The sequence below is a fragment of the Pyrus communis genome, chromosome 10 (genome assembly GCF_963583255.1).
Source record: "Pyrus communis chromosome 10, drPyrComm1.1, whole genome shotgun sequence".
NCBI classification, from domain to species: domain Eukaryota; kingdom Viridiplantae; phylum Streptophyta; class Magnoliopsida; order Rosales; family Rosaceae; genus Pyrus; species Pyrus communis.
In genome coordinates, this window is record NC_084812.1 from 6,406,950 (window position 1) to 6,420,843 (window position 13,894).

At 36.3% G+C, this 13,894-nt stretch overlaps 1 protein-coding gene across 2 annotated transcripts; it reads left to right on the forward strand.

The window, feature by feature from the left end:
• Nucleotides 1-6,523: 6,523 nt before the first annotated feature.
• On the forward strand, nucleotides 6,524-11,224 carry LOC137748160 (plant intracellular Ras-group-related LRR protein 4-like). Of its 2 annotated transcripts, none has more exons than XM_068488258.1 (4): nucleotides 6,524-7,544; nucleotides 7,709-8,622; nucleotides 8,712-8,884; nucleotides 9,129-11,224. In XM_068488258.1, the coding sequence occupies exons 1-3, from the start codon at nucleotides 6,863-6,865 to the stop codon at nucleotides 8,856-8,858; spliced, it is 1,743 nt and encodes a 580-aa protein (XP_068344359.1). In that variant the 5' UTR covers nucleotides 6,524-6,862; the 3' UTR covers nucleotides 8,859-8,884; nucleotides 9,129-11,224. The 2 variants fall into 2 exon arrangements, with proteins under 2 accessions (XP_068344359.1, XP_068344358.1); XM_068488257.1 differs by having other exon boundaries at nucleotides 6,526-7,544; nucleotides 8,712-8,901; nucleotides 9,129-11,218.
• The last annotated feature ends 2,670 nt before the right edge of the window (nucleotides 11,225-13,894 follow it).

A 13,894-nucleotide genomic window follows, 5' to 3' on the forward strand; every position in this document is an offset into this window, starting at 1 on the left:
ATGTGACGACCCGTTCGTAAAATCATACTTTTAAAATTTGTAAAAACATCAAATTAGGGACGAGTAGTCACATCACAAGTTTTATTGAAGTAAATTAATACCATAAAGAAATAAATTAAAAAAATAAAGAATGCACATGCTCATGGATATTTCTTGCAAACTTTTTGCAAATTGTCTTCAAACATTGGATATTTCCTGAAAATATCAAAATTATTGAGGAAATTAACTGGTTTCCAAAAATATTGTGGATATGGGGTGATGTTTAGACTTCACCCCCTCTTTCCATATTGTTCCCTAAATTTTTGGATATTTCCATAAAAATATCGAGCATATCCAAGATATTTCAAACACTGGTAGAGAGCAAGGTAAGCAATAAAAAAAATTTGAAATTATAGGAAGAAAATATAAAATAAAAAAATGGTTTAAATCATTTGATAGAAAAATGAGGGCAAAGAGAAGGATTGTAAATAATAGTTTATTAGCTTTAGAAACAACATTATTTAAAATCCATATATGAGTTTCACTAAACCACAAAGACAAAACAAGCAAAATTGTTAGAAAAATATAAAACACGATGTCATTCAAATCAACTTTCTTACAAGGACATTTCTTCCTCATGTCCCACGGCTCTACAACTGCGGACTTGAAGCCTCTAAAAATATCTTACACAATGGTGAGCTTGGAACCACGCTGGTTCCTTTGTGTCTCCACCCATGCACTAGGTGTCTGTATATAATAAAAAATTTGATTACATTTGTATTTCAAGCCCAAAATATAACTTAGGGAAAACTTTAGTAATGCCACAAAAGTTTGATCCTCATTCCATCTTGCTCTCCGACAAAGTTTTGAATTCGTGCATGTATTCTATTAACACAGTTGTGCTACTATTTTTTGTTAATTTTATTCTGTTTAATGGGCATAATTAACTTGTAAAACATATATGTCAACAAATATATATTTACAAGCAAAATGAGTAAATATTTGGAATTCTAGTCATTAAGGGCTCGTTTGAAAGTACTTTTAAAATGACTGAAATTACTTTTGGTGAAAATATTTGTGAAACAAATCCTTAGTAAAAATACAAGTGAAGTTTTAAAAAACACTTGAAGTGCTTCCTACAAAAAACATATGCTTGTTTAAAAAAACACTTAATGTGTTTTTGGAATCCAAAATTAATTCACCAAAAGTCGTTTTCAGTTGTTTTAAAAGTATTTACAAACGAGCTCTAAGTCATGGAGAGAAGTTTAAATGAATTGAATAACTGATAAATTCAAATTGAAAATTCAAGGAAGAAGGTGAAGAAAAGCGTATAATTCGTGAGGGTTGCTAAATATTTGCCTAAAAGTACCATTTGCATTTGAGGACAAAAGTGAAATTAACGTTTATTCCAGGAAATTTATAATAAAATGGTTCTGGACTTCTTGCACATGGGCCATAAGAATCTATTTCACGGCGAAGGGATGGGCCCGTAACAAAAGAGTAGCTTGAGCTCGAGTGGCCCAAACCTGTCAAAAGTCGTAGGTGAGCCCCAAGTCCAATTATTTTAGCCCAAGTGAACTATTTGATTGATTTGTTGCTAAATTGTAATGTTGTTTTTTTTTTTTTTTTTTTGGTACTTCGATATTTTTACACTAAAAAGAGGGGAAGTTTGGATAAGCCACATAATGGGTAGCCTAATTTGGTATTGAATTCGCCATCCACGAGATTTGAACCTAAGACCTCTCACTTTCAACTAAAGATGAATACCACCCGTTCGTAGTACTGAATGGCACCAAATTGTAACGTTGAAACAAGGTAAATGAGATTTTACTGAAACAAGGTAAATGCGATTATTTCACAAATTAATTCTTTTGCAATGGAAGTCAAAACAATCATCACGCATTCTCCCGACGTAGGATTCAGCACTTATAAGCAATGGAACCATGTTGCGGATAAATTAGCTGGAATTGGTCCTTCCTTGGAGTGTGGACCCACTGTCATATTTTTCAGGCTCCTCCCGATGATTTTGGTCGTTTAGCTCAGGAAGATCTAAGGGGGTTACTGGACCCAAATTTGTTTATTGGTTTTGTGTTTTGTGGTTGTAGGACTTTCTTTGTATACATGAGAATGTGAAGGTAAAAGAATTCTGCATTGGTAAAAAGATAAGTCTTGTAAGGACTTATACGAGTTTAGGTTACTTCTCACATTGGTTATATATAGTAAAACCTCAACTTTCTTTAGTATAAAAAAAAAACAATAATCATGCATCCTACCCAACGGAAAAAGAGGAAAAAAAAGTGCAGAACTTCTATTTTAGAATACAAATATAACAACTCTAAAATGCGATATTATTTACATTAAGGAGGTGAGGATTGAGCTAAGCCTTACAATGAGTTAGTAATAATATGATTCAAATTCACCTTTGACAATAATCGAATTTAAGACATTTCACTTACAAGTAAAGAGGAATATCACTAGATCGTAGTAATAAATGACAACAACTCTCAAATTTAAATATTAATGTAATTCCTATCGTCTTAAATAATCCCTAATGCCTTACCTATGTGCTAGGCAACCACGCACCCCCTTATTGCCATCAGATAGTAATTGTGACAGGCGCACCAAGTTATTGCGGAAGATTTCCTTTCTACATAACACAAAAATGAACGCAAATGAAAGGTAGCAACGCCGAGAAGGTTATCTATATCTAAGACATCACGATGCCAGTTTCTCAAAATTTGCATCCACATCATGTACATTAAACTTATCAGATAACAATACTGTCATTGTTATTCCATGAGGGAGAAATCCTAGTGTCATAGTCAACAAGTGAAAAAGTTGAAGTACACGTTGGACAAGAGAAAAGCACATCATGTGATCGAGTAATAGGGATAAAGTTCTCACACGCTATGATAGTGGCAGTTACTAGAAAGTCAATCCATCCATCCATCCGTTCATCTCCATCATCCATCATCCCATACATCCTCCATGCAATAGCAAAAAACCATCACCATAAAGTTAAGAGGCAGATTGTCTACCTTCGTGTTTGGGTGTCTTTTCCATCTCCTCATAATTTATGCAATCATGGTTAAACTATGTCAACATTTTATATTAATTTTTTATAAAGATAATAAGATAAAAAACAATAAAAATATAAAATATTAACGTGGTTTAACCGTGACCGCACATATAGAAATGAATGGAAATGGCACCTAAACTGGATGACGATCAATCTGCCTCCATAAAGTTAGCCCCCAAAGGTTTAGCTGGTAGAGTAGATGCACAAAAAACAGTTGCACAAACAAGACAAAGCTAAGAAGATTATTTATTTAAACTATTCTTTGTAAAGGTTTTTTAATTCAAAATGGTATCAGAGTCTGTCAAACTCTTCATTTTGATATCTAAAATTTAAAATCGATAAAATTAAAAATTGTCCACCATTAATCATTTTGATCATTTTGTGAGAAATCTTCAGTAATTGAGAGTAATTTTGTTAAATCAACCTATCCCCTTGAACGGTGGTTTCTTCAATTTAACGAAATTTTTTTCACAGAATAACCAAAATGATTAACAGTGAAAAATCTCATGGACCATTTCTATCGATTTTAAATCTCATAACCAAACTGATGTTATGACAGTTTCAAACACTATTTTGGCTGAAAAGCCTTTTGTAAATACGTGATAGTTGATGATTAAATTAGAAAGCTGCTAGACTCACAATATTATCTTATTTTTTCCACGCACATTGTAATCTCACTTACCTTAAAAAGTAAAAAAAATTAAAATATTTTTCCCCACCCACTACTATTCCCAAAATAATCTTGAATATATATACATGTGAAATTATAAATTTGTGCGAATAACAACAGAAGCATGCGAATTCAAATGAAAAAAGTTTGATGGCAAAAATCTGCGCTAATGCTAATCGTAGTATAGTAGGAAAAATCAAATATAAATTCAAAGACAACAAGGTATGCAAATTCAAATAGAAAACCAAAAAGGTAGCCAAATTGAAATGTAAAACTTCGACAACGACAACGACAAATTCAAATATATAGTGCGGCAAATTCAAATGACCCACACCCTCTTCTTCTTCTTCAAGGGAACATGATCTTCTACTTCTTTCATAGAAGCGTCATTTTCTACCAGTTTAATGAAAATGTTATATTATGAGTCCATTGTTTATTTTTTATTTTTTTTATTTCTCTGAATAAAAGGAGATAGAAAAATGAGTTACGGTTTAAGGTAGACAAATCGTCTCTAAGCTGAGCATGAGAGTTATCACGCCCAACTTTTATTTATAAAAAGATAACACAAAAGAGGATAATTAATGTCCTTATCAGTCATTTTACAAATGGACAAATTTGTAATTACAAAATTCATTAAAATGTAGGTAGAAAAATAAGATACTAGAGTGGGAACAACATCACTCTTAAAATTATTATTTTGGTGTTGACGAGTACGAATGAGGGTGGGTAGTGTTCTTGAGACTTTGTAGTTTGAGGAACCACCGGACTTGCTTATGGATGTTTTGTTTGAATATTGCCTTTAATTATTGTCCTTATTGTTCATTTGCGGATAGGTTTTTCCGTCGTGCTGAACGTTCTTTTTTCTTTAGATTGATTTGAAAGTCTCGAAAAGGCTTTTATTGAAGCTCTTTTTGCACATTATTCTCAGTTTGTACGTGTTCTCCTATATTTTTTAAAAGACAAATTATTAGTGACAAAGTTACATTGTTTACAAATATCATTAAATAAATTAGTTAATCTAGCGATATTCTTACAACAACGGTTGTGGCATGAGCAGCTGCTTTGCAATGCCAGCTGGAAACGGTTGGACGATCCAATTCCAATTCCATGAAACAGAAACACGTCCCAACGTGGACACCTGGACACTGCATTTACTGCGTCTCCCAACCCAATCCGTCCGGGCAGCCCCACAGGGCATTGCCCAATGACTCCCATACGACCACCCGTATACCACCGCCCTCACAAAATCCAAATGGAAATAACAGTTTTTTATTTTTTTATTTATGCATCAAAAAGGCCACATTTTTAAGCAGTTTGATAACTGTACTTCTCATACAACGGAATCAACGTTTTTTTCTTAAGAAACTCTGGATTTAAGTTCGAACTCATACAAATGCAATTTTTATATTTATTGGTTTTAATTTAATTTTTTATTTGACTCTAATACTAAATATACGTTACTACTTCAGGTTATATTAAAACTGTTTAAGCAAAAAGTTGTTTATCACCAAAATGTCGTGCCATACTTCGTATAACCAAAAAGAGAGAATAAGAACGTAGTATTACAAAAAGCCTTTTTAAGTACAAAATTAATAATTTATTGATGGGTCAAATTCATACACGAGGGCGGAGCAGCCGTCGGAGATTTCAATTGACGTGTATGCCCCTCGTGTTCGGCTTCTTTTGGACAGGGTGTACTGACTAGAGAGAGAATTGCATTATGTGGGTCCAATGGAAAGTAAGTGTATTAAATTACCAGTTTAATTGTTTTATTAAGGCCTAAACAATGAGTTTTTTTATATAATGCTAATCAACACTTGAATAGGATTTTTTTTTATTTATAAAAAAACCAAAATTTTAATACTGATAATATATCATCAATAGAAAATAAACACGTTAATTAACATTTGAATAATAATTCAATCATCAACATCTACATCATTTGATTTACAAAATTTGGTTTATAAATTTTGTCCCTCGTATTACTAGAAATTTTTTAACGTGTTACGATTCGATATACCAAGCATCGTAATACAAATTCAAATTTTGATGTACAGGACTATATTTCCAACATACTAAACAACAAAATTTAGTAGTTTCGCACAAAACTAATAACCGAAGTTTAAGAGAAAAAAATATACATGTTAAAGAATAAGGTGCATTTAATATGAACTCGATAAAAATTGGCAACACCACTTATGAAATGTTGCATTGTCGATCACTATGTCTGTTTAACTATCAACTTAATTTTTTTCAAGGACGTGACACTCATTAGGCTCATTTTGCACTAACGTAAATAATAAATTGGTGGAACATACTATCATGAATACCTTAAAAACAAAAGGTTCTCAAAGGTACCGTTTGGTACATGGGGCGGGACGGAACAAAGCGAGACAAGGCGTTCCGTCCCACGTTTGGTGTGCTTAAAACGGATGGAACAAGCTGTTCCACGGACGAGTTTTGAGTGAATTTTCGTTTCACCTCATCCTCCTGGAACGACTCGTTCCACATCCGTGGAACACAAAATTATAACCTCTCCGTCTCCTTCTTCTTCCTCCTTGTTTCCATCCGAGGGCATCTTTGCTCCCGCTCCGTTCCATTCCGTCCTGTCCCGTCTGATTTCGTTCCGTCCCGTCCCGTCTGCATACCAAACGATATCAAATAACACCAAACCATGGTGTAAGCAAAAAGGTTAAACCATTACTAGTTTCAGAATAACAATAGCATATTGTACTTAACAAATAAGGAGGAATGACTGCTTAGACGCAATTAGCGGAAAATGAAAGTGGTGCTGACTGGTGAAAGCATATCACTATGCATCTTCGAGATTCTAGACTCAACTGATAACCGATCAGCCCATGAGTCGTAATCAAGCTTCACGCTATATACATGCATCAAAATATCATTTTTCCTTTTCAGAAATAATTAGAATCCCAATTTCCATTTTTCTTACATATAAAAAGTAAAAAACCGCCAAAGAAGAGAGAGAGAGAATGGAAATGGCTGGATTTGTGAGACGACGACGGCAGGGTGTCTTGATTTCTTGCCCCCAAATTTCATAACCACCCCCACCTCTCTGCTCTCCACACCCAAAAATCCAATTTTGATTTTTTTTTTTTCTGAAGCGGAGGAAAATGGAAACGACGGCGGTTGAATCAGTGGACCAAGTGGTGCAAGAGATCATGAGAATTCACAGATCTTTGCCGCCGAGGCCGGCCGTCGACGAGGTGGAAGCGGCGGTGGCGCTGGTTCGGAATGTGGAAATGGCGGAACAGGCCAGGCTCGACGCCATTGCCAGGCAGACCAAGAGCTTGCAAGTTCCGGAAGAGCTGTTCATGGTGCTGCAGGAGATGCAGAGGAACTTGGTCTACTTCAACAGCAAGGAGGAGATGTGGGAGGCCCGTAAGTTGCTCGATCTCGAGAACGTCCATAATCTGTTCGATGATTTGATTCAGAGAGCTTCCACTTGCGTCTCCTCTCCCGATTCCACTTCTTCCTCTTCTGCGGCGGCGAATTTGAGTTCGAGTTCGAATTCCGTTTCTGGGGTCCTTCCTCACCGGCCCCCTCCTTCTTCTTCTTCTGGTTCTGCTGCTGCTGCGGCGTATGTGTTCAACACTGACAGAGGTGTTGCTAAAAGTTCTTCAGCCAGAGTCAGCAGAGACGACAGTTTCGTGGTCAGCAAGGCCAAGAAAGCTTTCTACTTGGATGGAATCGGGGCTGGACCTGCTGTTTCTCCAACTCCCCGGATAGTGGATTCGTCTCTCAGGCCGGTTTCCGCTCTCAATTCAACAGGAGGAGGAGGAGGTGGAGTTGGAGGTGGATTTTCGATACACTATACAAATTTATTTTCTTTTTTATTGATATATTTGTTTGAATTGTTTGTTTATTTCTTGGTTTAAATTGTTTTTCGGGGCGCGTTGCTTATTAGGCAATGTGGGTTTTGTTTGTTTGATTTATTGTTTGTGTGTTGGGGTTTATAGGTCAAGAGGGTGAGAAATTGAGTCTGATAAAGTTAGCGAGCTTAATTGAAGTGTTTGCAAAGAAAGGCACCGATGATGTTAATCTTCGAAACAAGTTGATGGACCAAATTGAATGGCTGCCTGACTCGATAGGAAAGCTTTCGAGATTGGTCTCCCTTGATTTGTCTGAAAACCAGATTCTGGTCCTCCCAACCACCATTGGGGGTCTTTCCTCCTTGACCAAATTGGATTTGCACTCAAACAAGATTGCTCAGCTGCCCGACACTATTGGAGATCTTCTTAGCCTTGTCTCTCTAGACCTTAGAGCAAACAACTTGACTACTCTGCCAGCTACCCTTGGCCGATTGGTCCATCTTGAAGAGCTCGATTTGAGCTCAAACAGGCTCACTGTGCTTCCTGACACAATTGGGTCCCTTGCTAGCCTCAAGACATTGAATGTTGAGACCAATGATATTGAAGAAATTCCTCATACTATTGGTCATTGTACCTCGCTCAAAGAGCTGCGTGCAGATTATAACCGTCTTAAAGCACTTCCTGAAGCTGTAGGAAAGATTGAGAGCCTGGAGGTTTTGTCTGTGCGTTACAATAACATCAAACAGTTGCCCACAACCGTGTCGTCTCTGTTGAGCCTGAGGGAGCTGGATGTGAGTTTCAATGAGCTTGAGTCAGTGCCTGAGAACTTGTGCTTTGCCACCTCACTTGTCAAGATGAACATTGGGAACAATTTCGCTGATCTGCGATCCCTGCCAAGGTCTATTGGGAACCTCGAGATGCTTGAAGAGTTGGATATCAGCAACAACCAGATACGAGTTCTCCCAGACTCCTTCAGGATGCTCACTCGACTACGTGTTCTACGTGTTGAAGAAAACCCTCTTGAAGTCCCACCAAGACACATAGCCGAAAAGGGTGCACAAGTAAGTTTCCTCTGTTGTATTGACTTCTATATCCAGTAGGTTTGTAACTTCTATCTCAAGGCTAATTGTGCTTTCATGGTGCATGTTAGGCTGTTGTTCAATACATGGCTGAGCTTGTCGCGAAAAGAGATGTTAAAGCACAACCTGTTAAGCAGAAAAAGACTTGGGCTCAAATCTGCTGCTTCTCAAGGTCAAACAAAAGGAAGCGCAATGGTGAAGATTATGTAAAAGCCTGATTAATCACTGAATCCCTGCAAGAGATGTGATAATTTCTATCGGGTAAGCTATCAAAACAATATCTTGGCAAATTTACTTATAAGCCGGAAAAGTAGAATCATGCATTTACCTTTACCTATCGTGGTGACATGAGAACATAATTTTACTGAATTGTGAGTTGTGAGCATGTATGATCAACAACATAGTAACAACTACTACTAGGGATGATTTGATTATGTTTTCTGTCACATTTTTGTGCCACTCACACCTTTCTTATTTCTTTTTAACAGGAATACCATCTGCTAGCATGCTAGATGAGGGAAGAGACTACGAATCAATGTCAACTAATATGGTGGGTTTCTAAATTGTTCCATTGACTATCCCATACCAAATTGTATATCTGCTTTTTATTTGTTATTGTTACAATTTTTTCTTTTCATCCATCTGTATTTCTGTTATCTTTGATTCAAAATGAGGTGTACAATTCAGCCGGCATATAGGAGAAACGAAAAACTTGTACTGTGTATATCACCTCCAATCCATTGTTCATGATATCTCTGTACGTGTATCCTTTCTACCACTTGTAATAGATTTTGTTTCCATTCAAAGGGAATCTAGAATCATATGCTCACTCCATTGCTGCTAATATAGTAAAAATTATTCGGAATCTGACTTTCGATGTGATCTGGGTACTCTTAAGTCTTGACCTTATCAATAGGATGGAGCATCTTGACCTAATCTTCTGACTTAGAGCTTATGAATATTCCCCTGCTCCCAAAATCCAGATAGATGTCTAATTCTTACTAAATACTTAATAGGTTGTTGACTCTGCTTCCAATTGCTTTCCCACAGATTCTATCTGAATAGAAGACCCCTGATTGTGCGTTCCAAATAGTGAATAGATGCTTAATTATGCTTTAGTTACTGTTTAGGTAAAAATAGTGCAGATTAAAGTGATGATGCAGGGGTTTAGTATTTACTGAATGGTGGTAAAGTTTTATATGTGGATAGCTTTGGTTAATTTCAGAAGTTACTGTGGTGAATCACATGCTGTTGAAAGTCGTTTAGTTAGAACAATATGATGAGATGTTATCGTAGCTATTTTTAAACCAATTATCTTGAAGGTCTTTTGCTACACCAAATCTTTTGTCGTATGGATCGTTATAGTTTTGGCCGTCGTTCATTGGAGCTTTGATCGTCCATGGCCTTATGACTTTATGGAGACCTCTGTTCTTGGTGGAAATTGTTTGGAGTTACACACTACCATATGGTTTAATTATGATAAGTGTGGACGACGTGACACGCGCTATAACCTGAGTGATGGGTAACATCAGGACCGTGTGACAGTTACACCGAAAATTTTCTATTCTTAATCCTCTAGTTCCAACTATGATCTTATCATCACCAGCTGATTCAGCACCATCACATGCCTCTCCTAGCTTCTTTGCAACTCATCTTTCATGGGTTGAATTGAAAAATAAAAACCCTAGCTTCCAGGAAGGTACATTCAAGACCTCCCCCATTCCTGGGACCCTGACTTCCGTGAGACCGACCCTACCAGGAAGGAAAAAGACCGGTGACAGTGGTGGCGGTAGTGGCGGTGGTAGCCCCGAATATTTCCGGTGGTTGTCAATTTTGCAGGAGGACCCCAGGATGAGGTGGTGAGGCATGCATGTTGGGGTGTTGAGAAATAGGGAACAATCGCTCTACGGATGAGATTATCCTGCGCCCAAACTTAAGCGTATGCGAGGGGCTATTAAATTCGATTTGAGTTTTTTGGTCAGCATTTGGCTCTTGGCCCATGTGAAAACGTTTGATCAATTGGGGATTGTAAAAAACATATCATTGATGTGCAGATCTGTTGGGACTCGAAGCAAAAAAGACCACCCCTATCCAAGATGTTTTCTTCAACTTTACACTTGACGTTTAGGAAAGACAAGGGGAAAGAGCGAGATAGATTAAATTGCCACAAGATGTATTGTTTGATGTGATTATTGGTTTGTATAATTTACAAGGTGGTATGGATCATGCTAGGAACAATCGTTCACTCGATATGAAATTTGGAAAATCATTTATCAGTTTGATTAGATATGGGAACACAATCAGACACATACTTGGTCACTAAATTTGAGAAATTTGAGATGATTCGACAATTTAGTATGGCATTTTGATAATTTGGAGTGGGCTGGAGTACACTGTGGGTCCGCAATTGTCCTTACCGGTCCACTATAGTCAACCCTTGAATCAATATCTGTCTATAATGGAATTAATAGTTGGCAATCACTCACGAATAACATACACTATAATAACTCGTAGTCGTAAAAGGGGCACTGGTTAGTTGAAAGACATAACCAAGTGAAACACCCCTTCATTAGTTTGATTAGTGAAGTTGCTTACTTATCACATAAACGACTGTCATTAGCATTCTCATCTTTCACATTCACTTATCATCATCATTATCATATGATTGTAAGAGGGGAAATTAATGGGTAGGTTTTTCCACTAACTTGGAATCTGTATGGCTGCATAGGTTCCCAAAATTAATCTTATTGTTATGATTGAGGCACTTGGGGGACTCATCATGTTCTTGAATCATCCACAAAACAAAAAGCAGTGGATGTGGCTGGATAAGGATTCTTTCTTGATTCTGTTTGTGAAGATTATAGAGATCATTTTATCGTATTTATTCATCGTATATTATGTAATATATTTTCGTGAAGTATTATTTTGTGTTTAATTTTATATAAAAGAATTTAAAATAATTTATAATCGTAAAATGACAAACAAACGAACATGATAAAGTGATTCCCGAGATTGAGAGGATTCGGATATGATCTTATTCCGATGTGGCTCCATCCAATACATTTGACTAAAAATGTTATAGTATTAATTTGGGTTGCTTTTCTTCACCTGATAAGATGTAAACTTTTCTTGCCTTCGTGGCTAACTCTGTTCATTTGTTCGGTAACTGTCAATGTTGTTGGAGCACGAAAATCAATCATGAAAATTAAATATGTAAAGGATAATCTTTTTATATAAATAATCAGCAAACTTTGTCACCGCCTACGTGTATTTACCTTCGAAGAACAGAGCAATAGTGAGATTAGAGAATAAATAATAGAATTATGAATTTATTGATCACCAAATGAGTTAGAGAACGTAAAATAAGTCAATGGATTATAAATAAAATAAAAGGACGTATTGAAAATGGTGAATTGCGGTGGTTAAGGTATTTTTCTTCAATTTATTGTGCATTATATCATATTCTCTCATTTTAATGTAGATTAGTGTAGAATATCGATGTTCTTTAAAAAATATATTAAACTATGTTTGGATAAGGAATTTAGAGTAAATTAATTATAAATTCACCAGACTAATTGATTATGTAGAAATAACTTACCTAACTGACCAAAATACGTTATTTTTTGGTTAAAAAAAACTATTTAATTAACAATGATGAAGACTTGAACTTGAGTGCAATAAGACAATAAAAGTGCCTTCACCGATAGACCGAACTCACAACAATAATAACCCAAAGAAAGAGTTCGAACAAGAACTCATGTCTAACATCATTGTCCGGCGACCGGAATTGTGCCTCGTGGTGTGCCATTAGTACACAACATGATAACTAGCAGGTGAACCAAACGACAACGTCTGGAAATTATGGCTAGGATTGGGCCTATAACACTGATGTATGGAAGTACGCTTAAGAGACATGTTGGGCTAGATCTTGTAGTTTTGAGACCCATAACGACCGGACTCTACATTTGGGTTCGCTTCAATACGAATATAACGGTTGGATGATCCGTATTAAGAAATTTTTGAGTGCCGCGGTCCAATCTTCACATGGTATTAGTGATCATCTTCACATAATATTGATTGATTTTAAAGAAAGAATCAAAATGACTTACGATAGATAAATTCTTGGATCACTTCTATTGATTTTTATTGTCATAGATCAAGTAAGGAGTCATACCAATCTTAGAAATCACTTTAAATATAAAACCTTATGACTAAATTCTTAAGGGACAGCACAGCTATGATTTGGCAATGAATTGGTTTACTACTGTCACTATATCCATAAATGGTTTCGTCTTCGTACATGCATCTTGCTTTCGGATGTAAATACATTTTAATATATGTTTCTACATATTTTTTATTTAGAAAATTGTTATATCAAATCGTTAATCATTTTTTCAGAAAAAAGAAGAAGAAGAAATTCAATTAATAAATGTGAATATGTGCAAGTGGCTCCTTACCATAGTGGTGGAAAGGTGTTGAGTTTTTGCATGATGGCGTGAGTTTGAACTCCGTCGGTGGCTAATCTAACATCTAATCTAACAAAATCTATCGTTTGACAAAAAAAAAAAAAAAAAAAAATTAATATGTGCTACTAGTTAAACAAATAAGATGGTGGCATTACCAGTTAAATTTATCTTCATTTTTTATGAATGAATAAACTGCCACAAATTTGGGGTAGTAATATTGTTGTCATAGGAGGACAACAATATTTTTACACAAGCATAGTGTAGAATTTCAAATATGCTTAAGCTCAGACAAATGACTGAAATCAATAATGTTATATGTATGAAAAATTCATTAAACAAACATGCCCAAAGATTGTGGTTTTTTTTTTTTTTGGTTCCTCCAACAACGGTTCTATAACACTCATTCTCCTTTTGCGCGCTCTTTTTTCATATAACGGTTTTTTCAGAAGTTTTAGTGTGACAGCCCGTCCCGGAAATTTCAAAAATGTACGTGTGAAAAGACGGTTTTACCCCTAGTGCGTTTCCTTTACGTTTTGTGTCATGCTTTGGGGTTTTGTTGGCATGTTTTGAGCCACACACACTTTCCCACACTCCACAACCTTTCCTCCCTATTCCTGCACCCTGTCCCGAGCCCCATTCCTTCCCATTCTCCTTGAAACGTACGGACACACACACAAACCTATCAAACCCCCACAGATCGAGGAAACCAAGCACATATTCAGACTCGTGAGGCTCGTAGGAGTCCAACCATACCCATTTCAGGTAAGAATACCTTCGTTTTCACGTCG